General features: G+C 50.3%; 1 protein-coding gene across 1 annotated transcript in view; it reads left to right on the top strand.

Annotated features, from left to right (window-relative positions):
- The window catches only part of LOC135552370 (centrosomal protein of 89 kDa-like), a 205,842-nt gene extending 198,105 nt beyond the window's left edge, over window positions 1-7,737 (top strand). Inside the window, exon 22 of the mRNA XM_064983947.1 lies at window positions 7,278-7,737. Coding sequence (XP_064840019.1) covers window positions 7,278-7,635 — 358 coding nt within the window. The 3' untranslated portion in view covers window positions 7,636-7,737. The remainder of the gene's footprint in view (window positions 1-7,277) is intronic.
- Window positions 7,738-10,675: the final 2,938 nt, after the last annotated feature.

Here is a 10,675-nt window from a genome sequence, read left to right as displayed (position 1 = left end):
TCTTTCCCTGCCTTTTCTCTCTCTCTCCTCTTTCCCTGCCTTTTCTCTCTCTCTCCTCTTTCCCTGCCTTTTCTCTCTCTCTCCTCTTTCCCTGCCTTTTCTCTCTCTCTCTCTCTCTCCTCTTTCCCTGCCTTTTCTCTCTCTCTCCTCTTTCCCTGCCTTTTCTCTCTCTCTCCTCCTTCCCTGCCTTTTCTCTCTCTCCTCTTTCCCTGCCTTTTCTCTCTCTCTCCTCTTTCCCTCCCCTTTCTCTCTCTCTCTCTCTCTCTCCTCTTTCCCTGCCTTTTCTCTCTCTCTCCTCTTTCCCTGCCTTTTCTCTCTCTCTCCTCTTTCCCTGCCTTTTCTCTCTCTCTCCTCCTTCCCTGCCTTTTCTCTCTTTCTCCTCTTTCCCTGCCCTTTCTCTCTCTCTCCTCTCTCCCTGCCTTTCTCTCTCTCTCCTCTTTCCCTGCCTTTTCTCTCTCTCTCCTCTTTCCCTGCCTTTTCTCTCCTCTTTCCCTGCCTTTTCTCTCTCTCTCCTCTTTCCCTGCCTTTTCTCTCTCTCTCCTCTTTCCCTGCCTTTTCTCTCGCTCTCCTCTTTCCCTGCCTTTTCTCTCTCTCCTCCTTCCCTACCTTTTCTCTCTCTCTCCTCTTTCCCTGCCTTTTCTCTCTCTCTCCTCTTTCCCTGCCCTTTCTCTCTCTCTCCTCTTTCCCTGCCTTTTCTCTCTCTCTCCTCTTTCCCTGCCTTTTCTCTCTCTCCCCTTTCCCTGCCTTTTCTCTCCCTCTCCTCTTTCCCTGCCTTTTCTCTCTCTCCTCTTTCCCTGCCTTTTCTCTCTCTCTCCTCTTTCCCTGCCTTTTCTCTCTCTCTCCTCTTTCCATGCCTTTTCTCTCTCTCTCCTCTTTCCCTGCCCTTTTCTCTCTCTCTCCTCTTTCCCTGCCCTTTTCTCTCTCTCTCCTCTTTCTCTGCCTTTTCTCTCTCTCTCCTCTTTCCCTGCCCTTTTCTCTCTCTCTCCTCTTTCCCTGCCCTTTTCTCTCTCTCTCCTCTTTCCCTGCCCTTTCTCTCTCTCTCCTCTTTCCCTGCCTTTTCTCTCTCTCTCCTCTTTCCCTGCCTTTTCTCTCTCTCTCCTCTTTCCCTGCCTTTTCTCTCTCTCTCCTCTTTCCCTGCCTTTTCTCTCTCTCTCCTCTTTCCCTCCCCTCTCTCTCTCTCTCTCTCTCTCTCTCTCTCTCTCTCTCTCTCTCTCTCTCCTCTTTCCCTGCCTTTCACTCTCTCCTCTTTCCCTGCCTTTTCTCTCTCTCCTCTTTCCCTGCCCTTTCTCTCTCTCTCCTCTTTCCCTGCCTTTTCTCTCTCTCCTCTTTCCCTGCCTTTTCTCTCTCTCTCCTCTTTCCCTGCCTTTTCTCTCTCTCTCCTCCTTCCCTGCCTTTTCTCTCTCTCTCTCCTCTTTCCCTGCCCTTTCTCTCTCTCTCCTCTTTCCCTCCCCCCTCTCTCTCTCTCTCTCTCTCTCTCTCTCTCTCTCTCTCTCTCTCTCTCTCTCTCTCTCCTCTTTCCCTGCCTTTCACTCTCTCCTCTTTCCCTGCCTTTTCTCTCTCTCCTCTTTCCCTGCCCTTTCGCTCTCTCTCCTCTTTCCCTGCCTTTTCTCTCTCTCTCCTCTTTCCCTGCCTTCTCTCTCTCTCCTCTTTCCCTGCCTTTTCTCTCTCTCTCCTCTTTCCATGCCTTTTCTCTCTCTCTCCTCTTTCCCTGCCCTTTTCTCTCTCTCTCCTCTTTCCCTGCCCTTTTCTCTCTCTCTCCTCTTTCTCTGCCTTTTCTCTCTCTCTCCTCTTTCCCTGCCCTTTTCTCTCTCTCTCCTCTTTCCCTGCCCTTTTCTCTCTCTCTCCTCTTTCCCTGCCTTTTCTCTCTCTCTCCTCTTTCCCTGCCTTTTCTCTCTCTCTCCTCTTTCCCTGCCTTTTCTCTCTCTCTCCTCTTTCCCTGCCCTTTCTCTCTCTCTCCTCTTTCCCTGCCCTTTCTCTCTCTCTCCTCTTTCCCTGCCTTTTCTCTCTCTCTCTCCTCTTTCCCTGCCTTTTCTCTCTCTCTCTCCTCTTTCCCTGCCTTTTCTCTCTCTCTCCTCTTTCCCTGCCTTTTCTCTCTCTCTCTCTCTCTCTCTCTCTCTCCTCTTTCCCTGCCTTTTTTCTCTCTCTCTCTCTCTCTCTCTCTCTCTCTCCTCTTCCCTGCCTTTTTCTCTCTCTCTCTCTCTGTATCTCTCTCTCTGTATCTCTCTCTCTCTCCTCTTTCCCTGCCCTTTCTCTCTCTCTCCTCTCTCCCCGCCTTTTCTCTCCTCTTTCTCTGCCCTTTCTCTCCGTGTCTCTCTCTCTCTCCTTAGCTCATACTATTTTTGATTTGGGCGATTCTGAGAGCAGTCAATCATATTGTGTATGTCGATTTGGCTTGATCAATTTCTCCCTGAGATGTAGTTGCCCTGTCTGTCTGTGATTGTTTGTCCGTCTATCAAGTCGGTCGAGCTGTCTGCCTGTCCATCGGTCTGGCTGTCTGCCCATTTGTCTGTCTGTCTTTCTATCTATAGGGAGATACCTTTAGTCTAGAATGCTCTCTGCTGACATCTGTAGTAGTTTATATTTGAATAATTGTTTATTTCGGATGTTATTTATTACATTTGTAAATGATGACTTTTCTAGTAGTGGTGTGACAGAGACCAGGTCATTTCACAGGACCACAGGTAGTTAACTACTGACGACAGCACTAGTCTCTGTGACTGTGTGTGACGGTGTGTGTGTGTGTGTGTGTGACGGTGTGTGTGTGTGAGGCTACAGAGACCAGGTCATGTCACAGGACCACAGGTAGTTAACTACTGACGACAGCACTAGTCTGTGTGACTGTGTGTGTGTGTGTGACGGTGTGTGTGTGTGTGTGTGTGTGTGTGTGTGTGTGTGTGTGTGTGTGTGTGTGTGTGTGTGTGTGTGTGTGTGTGTGTGTGAGGCTACAGAGACCAGGTCATGTCACCAGACCACAGGTAGTTAACTTCTGACGACAGCACGTGTGTGTGACTGTGTGTGTGTGTGTGTGAGGCTACAGAGACCAGGTCACATCACCAGACCACAGGTAGTTAACTACTGACGACAGCACGTGTGTGTGTGTGTGAGGCTACAGAGACCAGGTCACATCACCAGACCACAGGACAGAACACGGGTAATTTGCTAATGTGATGGACGTCATGCTGCTGTCTTAACAATAGACCTTCCTATTCCCCCCTCACAGCCAGACTGGATCAATAGGCCTTCCTATTCCCCCCTCACAGCCAGACTGGATCAATAGACCTTCCTATTCCCCCCTCACAGCCAGACTGGATCAATAGACCTTCCTATTCCTCCCTCACAGCCAGACTGGATCAATAGGCCTTCCTATTCCCCCCTCACAGCCAGACTGGATCAATAGACCTTCCTATTCCTCCCTCACAGCCAGACTGGATCAATAGACCTTCCTATTCCTCCCTCTCAGCCAGACTGGATCAATAGACCTTCCTATTCCTCCCTCACAGCCAGACTGGATCAATAGGCCTTCCTATTCCTCCCTCACAGCCAGACTGGATCAATAGGCCTTCCTATTCCCCCCTCACAGCCAGACTGGATCAATAGACCTTCCTATTCCTCCCTCACAGCCAGACTGGATCAATAGACCTTCCTATTCCCCCCTCACAGCCAGACTGGATCAATAGACCTTCCTATTCCCCCCTCACAGCCAGACTGGATCAATAGACCTTCCTATTCCCCCCTCACAGCCAGACTGGATCAATATGCCTTCCTATTCCTCCCTCACAGCCAGACTGGATCAATAGGCCTTCATATTCCTCCCTCACAGCCAGACTGGATCAATAGGCCTTCCTATTCCTCCCTCTCAGCCAGACTGGATCAATAGGCCTTCCTATTCCCCCCTCACAGCCAGACTGGATCAATAGACCTTCCTATTCCCCCCTCACAGCCAGACTGGATCAATAGACCTTCCTATTCTTCCCTCACAGCCAGACTGGATCAATAGACCTTCCTATTCCCCCCTCACAGCCAGACTGGGTCAATATGCCTTCCTATTCCCCCCTCACAGCCAGACTGGATCATTATGCCTTCCTATTCCCCCCTCTCAGCCAGACTGGATCATTATGCCTTCCTATTCCCCCTCCAGTGAAAGGGTACCAATCCCCACGGGTTACACCAACAGCAGCAAGGGGATAGGGGTGTTTCAGCCTCGTATTCAGCAGCTCAGTCCACTCTCAAAAAACCTGGAGTTTCACTCCAGGATGAGGGAGAGGAGGAAAGGACAAGGGAGAGGAAGAAAGGAGGAGAAGGAGTGAGGAGGAAACGAGTGAGGAGGAAACGAGGGGGAGGAGGGAAAGGAGTGAAGAGGGAGGGGGAGGAGGGAAAGGAGTGAAGATGGAGGGAGAAGGGGAGAGGAGGAAAGGAGGGGGAGGAAGGAAGGAAGGAAGGAAGGGGAGAGGAAAGGGAAGGGAAGGAAGGCATGAAGGAGGGAGGGAGGGAGACACATCCTGGTTCAGTGGCAGCTGGTGAAATGGAGAGGCTCCTTGTTGTGCAACAAGAACACACTACTTGTGACAGGTCCTTCATTGGTTTTTGTCAGATGAAGGGGAAATGCACCCTATTCCCTATGTAGTGCACTACTATTGACCAAGGGGAAATGCACCCTATTCCCTATGTAGTGCACTACTATTGACCAAGTGGAAATGCACCCTATTCCCTATGTGGTGCACTACTATTGACCAAGGGGAAATGCGCCCTATTCCCTATGTAGTGCACTACTATTGACCAAGGGGAAATGCGCCCTATTCCCTATGTAGTGCACTACTATTGACCAAGGTGAAATGCGCCCTATTCCCTATGTAGTGCACTACTATTGACCAAGGGGAAATGCACCCTTTTCCCTATGTAGTGCACTAATATTGACCAAGGGGAAATGCACCCTTTTCCCTATGTAGTGCACTACTATTGACCAAGGCCCACATGTAAAATGATGCCATTTGGGATGCACCCTATAACAACCCACAGCAGCAATTACCTTCTCTGCTCCAAGAGCTTCACTTCTCTATCCCTTATTCTCCGTTCTCTCCCTTCTCCTCTCCCTTCTCCTCTCCCTTCTCCTCTCCCTTCTCCTCTCCCTTCTCCCTTCTCTCTCCTCTCCCTTCTCCTCTCCCTTCTCCTCTCCCTTCTCCTCTCCCTTCTCCTCTCCTTTCTTCTCTCCTCTCCCTTCTTCTCTCCCTCTCTCCTCTCCTTTCTTCTCTCCTCTCCCTTCTTCTCTCCTCTCCCTCTTTCTCTTCTCCCTTTTCCTCTCCTCTCCCTTCTTCTCTCCCTCTCTCCTCTCCTTTCTTCTCTCCTCTCCCTCTCTCTCCTCTCCCTTCTTCTCTCCTCTCCCTCTTTCTCTTCTCCCTTTTCCTCTCCTCTCCCTTCTTCTCTCCCTCTCTTCTCCCTTTTCCTCTCCTCTCCCTTCTTCTCTCCCTCTCTCCTCTCCCTTCTCCTCGCCCTTCTCTCCCTCTCTCTCCTCTCCATTCTCTCTCCTCTCCCTTCTCCTCTCCTCTCCCTTCTCCTCTCCCTCTCTCCTCTCCCTTCTCCTCTCCCTTCTTCTCTCCCTTCTCCTCGCCCTTCTCTCCCTCTCTCTCCTCTCCCTTCTCCTCTCCCTTCTCCTCTCCCTCTCTCCTCTCCCTTCTCCTCTCCCTTCTTCTCTCCCTTCTCCTCGCCCTTCTCTCCTCTCCCTTCTTCTCTCCTCTCCCTCTCTCTCCTCTCCCTTCTTCTCTCCTCTTTCTCTTCTCCCTTCTCCTCTCCTCTCCCTTCTTCTCTCCCTCTCTCCTCTCCCTTCTCTCCTCTCCCTTCTTCTCTCCTCTCCCTTCTTCTCTCCTCTCCCTCTCTCTCCTCTCCCTTCTTCTCTCCCTCTCTCCTCTCCCTTCTCTCCTCTCCCTTCTTCTCTCCTCTCCCTCTCTCTCCTCTCCCTTCTCCTCTCCTCTCCCTTCTTCTCTCCCTCTCTCCTCTCCCTTATCCTCTCCTCCCCCTTCTTCTCTCCTCTCCCTTCTTCTCTCCTCTCCCTCTTTCTCCTCTCCCTTCTCTCTCCTCCCCCTTCTTCTCTCCTCTCCCTCTTTCTCCTCTCCCTCTTTCTCCTCTCCCTCTTTTTCCTCTCCCTCTTTTTCCTCTCCCTCCTCTCCCTCTTTCTCTTCTCCCTCTTTCTCCTCTCCCTCTTTCTCTTCTCCCTCTTTCTCCTCTCCCTCTTTCTCCTCTCCCTCTTTCTCCTCTCCTCTCCCTTCTTCTCTCTCTCTCGTCTCTCTTTTTCTCCCCCTATCCCTTCTCTCCCTCTTCCCTTCTCTCCATTTCTCTCATCTCCTTTCCTCTCTTTTCTCCCTCTCTCTCCCTGTGGTGCTGAGACATAAGGTCTGGTTCCTGGGCACACCATGGTGCTGAGACATAAGGCCTGGTTACTGGGTCCACTAATGTAATATACTTTAGGGTGTGTTGACTCACTCATCAGTATTGCCACTGAGATTCTGTGACATTTTGCCGTTAGTGTCTGAATCGCCTTAGTGTCTGAATCACCTTAGTGTCTGAATCGTCTTAGTGCCTGTATCGTCTTATTGTCTGAATCACTTTAGTGTCTGAATCGTCTTAGTGTCTGAATCACCTTAGTGTCTGAATCACCTTAGTGTCTGAATCACCTTAGTGTCTGAATCACCTTAGTGTCTGAATCGCCTTAGTGTCTGAATCGTCTTAGTGTCTGAATCACCTTAGTGTCTGAATCACCTTAGTGTCTGAATCATCTTAGTGTCTGAATCACCTTAGTGCCTGAATCGTCTTATTGCCTGAATCGTCTTATTGTCTGAATTGTCTTAGTGCCTGAATTGTCTTAGTGCCTGAATCGTCTTAGTGCCTGAATCGTCTTAGTGCCTGAATCGTCTTAGTGCCTGAATCGTCTTAGTGTCTGAATCGTCTTAGTGCCTGAATCACCTTAGTGCCTGAATCGTCTTATTGCCTGAATTGTCTTAGTGCCTGAATTGCCTTAATGTCTGAATCGTCTTAGTGCCTGAATCACCTTAGTGCCTGAATCAAAGGTTTGAATATGCAGGTTTTGTCTGTTTTCTGTGATAATGATTTTTGACTAATGGGAACATTTTTTTGTGTAATCACATTTGTGTGACTGTTTGTATCTGTCTCTCAACTGTCAATAACACAATAGATAAAACGTTCATTCTCACACTCTCTCTCTTGCTCTTTCTCTCTCTTCTCTCGCTCTCGCTCTCAATTCAATTAATTCTCTCTCTCTCCTCCAGAGAGGTGGAAGGTGAATTGGAGGTGGTGTGGGAGGCAGCGACCAGAGAGAACCAAAGAATTAGGGAGACCCTTCAGGACTCCAGCCCATCTCTCCCCTCCCTCAGCCCAGCCAGAGTGCACCATGGCAGGGGTCTGAGCGATGGACCCTCCCCCAGCTGGCTCTCCAACCGCCAGGATGAGGTGTTCTACCCCCGTCCGCACCCTGACAGCGCTGACCCGCCTCCCTGCACCTCCTCTCCCCAGAGCGGCGGCAGGGCCGGCCTCCACCACAGCCCTATGTTCGAGTCTGACTCGGACCAGCACCAGAACCCCTCCTCAGATGAGAGCGAGAAGAACGGCATGGACTTCTATTCTTAGTGTCCTGTTTTGTATTGGTCTTACAGAAGACAAGTAGCCTGGTCCCAGATCTGTTTTAGTAGCCTGGTCCCTGATCTGTTTTAGCAGCCTGGTCTCAGATCTGTTTTAGTAGGCTGGTCCCTGATCTGTTTTAGTAGCCTGGTCCCTGATCTGTTTTAGTAGCCTGGTCCCAGATCTGTTTTAGTAGCCTGGTCCCTGATCTGTTTTAGTAGCCTGGTCCCAGGTCTGTTTTAGCAGCCTGGTCTCAGATCTGTTTTAGTAGCCTGTTTTAGTAGCCTGGTTCCAGATCTGTTTTAGTAGCCTGGTCCCTGATCTGTTTTAGTAGCCTGGTCCCTGATCTGTTTTAGTAGCCTGGTCCCTGATCTGTTTTAGTAGCCTGGTCCCTGATCTGTTTTAGTAGCCTGGTCCCAGGTCTGTTTTAGTAGCCTGTTTTAGTAGCCTGGTCCCTGATCTGTTTTAGTGGCCTGGTCCCTGATCTGTTTTAGTAGGCTGGTCCCAGGTCTGTTTTAGCAGCCTGGTCTCAGATCTGTTTTAGTAGCCTGTTTTAGTAGCCTGGTTCCAGATCTGTTTTAGTAGCCTGGTCCCTGATCTGTTTTAGTAGCCTGGTCCCTGATCTGTTTTAGTAGCCTGGTCCCTGATCTGTTTTAGTAGCCTGGTCCCTGATCTGTTTTAGTAGCCTGGTCCCAGGTCTGTTTTAGTAGCCTGTTTTAGTAGCCTGGTCCCTGATCTGTTTTAGTGGCCTGGTCCCTGATCTGTTTTAGTAGCCTGGTCCCAGATCTGTTTTAGTAGCCTGGTCCCAGATCTGTTTTAGTAGCCTGGTCCCAGGTCTGTTTTAGTAGCCTGGTCCCTGATCTGTTTTAGCAGCCTGGTCTCAGATCTGTTTTAGTAGCTTGTTTTAGTAGCCTGGTTCCAGATCTGTTTTAGTAGCCTGGTCCCAGATCTGTTTTAGTAGCCTGGTCCCAGATCTGTTTTAGTAGCCTGGTCCCTGATCTGTTTTAGTAGCCTGGTCCCAGATCTGTTTTAGTAGCCTGGTCCCTGATCTGTTTTAGTAGCCTGGTCCAAGATCTGTTTTAGTAGCCTGGTCCCAGATCTGTTTTAGTAGCCTGGTCCCTGATCTGTTTTAGTAGCCTGGTCCCAGATCTGTTTTAGTAGCCTGTTTTAGTAGCCTGGTAGCCTGACATGACACTTCCATAAAGAGTTGGCAGGAGAGTAGAACCACCCTGACACCAGGCTAGAAGACCAGGTCTGCATTGGTCAGACTAGAACCACCCAGATACCAGGTCTGTTTTGGTCAGACTAGAACCACCCTGACACCAGGTCTGTTTTGGTCAGACTAGAACCACCCTGACACCAGGTCTGTATTGGTCAGACTAGAACCACCCTGACACCAGGTCTGTATTGGTCAGACTAGAACCACCCTGACACCAGGTCTGTATTGGTCAGACTAGAACCACCCTGACACCAGGTCTGTATTGGTCAGACTAGAACCACCCTGACACCAGGCTAGAAGACCGGGTCTGTATAGGTCAGACTAGAACCACCCTGACACCAGGCTAGAAGACCAGGTCTGTATTGGTCAGACTAGAACCACCCTGACACCAGGTCTGTATTGGTCAGACTAGAACCACCCTGACACCAGGCTAGAAGACCAGGTCTGTATTGGTCAGACTAGAACCACCCTGACACCAGGTCTGTTTTGGTCAGACTAGAACCACCCTGACACCAGGTCTGTTTTGGTCAGACTAGAACCACCCTGACACCAGGCTAGAAGACCAGGTCTGTATTGGTCAGACTAGAACCACCCTGACACCAGGCTAGAAGACCAGGTCTGTTTTGGTCAGACTAGAACCACCCTGACAGCAGGTTAGAAGACCAGGTCTGTTTTGGTCAGACTAGAACCACCCTGACACCAGGTCTGTATTGGTCAGACTAGAACCACCCTGACACCAGGTCTGTATTGGTCAGACTAGAACCACCCTGACACCAGGCTAGAAGACCAGGTCTGTTTTGGTCAGACTAGAACCACCCTGACACCAGGTCTGTTTTGGTCAGACTAGAACCACCCTGACACCAGGTCTGTATTGGTCAGACTAGAACCACCCTGACACCAGGTCTGTTTTAGTCAGACTAGAACCACCCTGACACCAGGTCTGTTTTAGTCAGACTAGAACCACCCTGACACCAGGCTAGAAGACCAGGTCTGTTTTGGTCAGACTAGAACCACCCTGACACCAGGCTAGAAGACCAGGTCTGTATTGGTCAGACTAGAACCACCCTGACACCAGGTCTGTTTTGGTCAGACTAGAACCACCCTGACACCAGGCTAGAAGACCAGGTCTGTTTTGGTCAGACTAGAACCACCCTGACACCAGGTCTGTTTTGGTCAGACTAGAACCACCCTGACACCAGGTCTGTATTGGTCAGACTAGAACCACCCTGACACCAGGTCTGTTTTAGTCAGACTAGAACCACCCTGACACCAGGTCTGTTTTAGTCAGACTAGAACCACCCTGACACCAGGCTAGAAGACCAGGTCTGTTTTGGTCAGACTAGAACCACCCTGACACCAGGCTAGAAGACCAGGTCTGTTTTGGTCAGACTAGAACCACCCTGACACCAGGCTAGAAGACCAGGTCTGTTTTGGTCAGACTAGAACCACCCTGACACCAGGTCTGTATTGGTCAGACTAGAACCACCCAGATACCAGGTCTGTATTGGTCAGACTAGAACCACCCTGACACCAGGTCTGTATTGGTCAGACTAGAACCACCCTGACACCAGGCTAGAAGACCAGGTCTGTATTGGTCAGACTAGAACCACCCTGACACCAGGTCTGTTTTGGTCAGACTAGAACCACCCAGATACCAGGTCTGTTTTGGTCAGACTAGAACCACCCTGACACCAGGTCTGTATTGGTCAGACTAGAACCACCCTGACACCAGGTCTGTATTGGTCAGACTAGAACCACCCTGACACCAGGTCTGTTTTGGTCAGACTAGAACCACCCTGACACCAGGTCTGTTTTGGTCAGACTAGAACC

Source organism: Oncorhynchus masou, chromosome 2, assembly GCF_036934945.1.
Source record: "Oncorhynchus masou masou isolate Uvic2021 chromosome 2, UVic_Omas_1.1, whole genome shotgun sequence".
Taxonomy (NCBI): Eukaryota; Metazoa; Chordata; class Actinopteri; order Salmoniformes; family Salmonidae; genus Oncorhynchus; species Oncorhynchus masou.
Note: the sequence above shows the minus strand (reverse complement) of the source record. Positions and strands in the feature narration are given on the sequence as shown.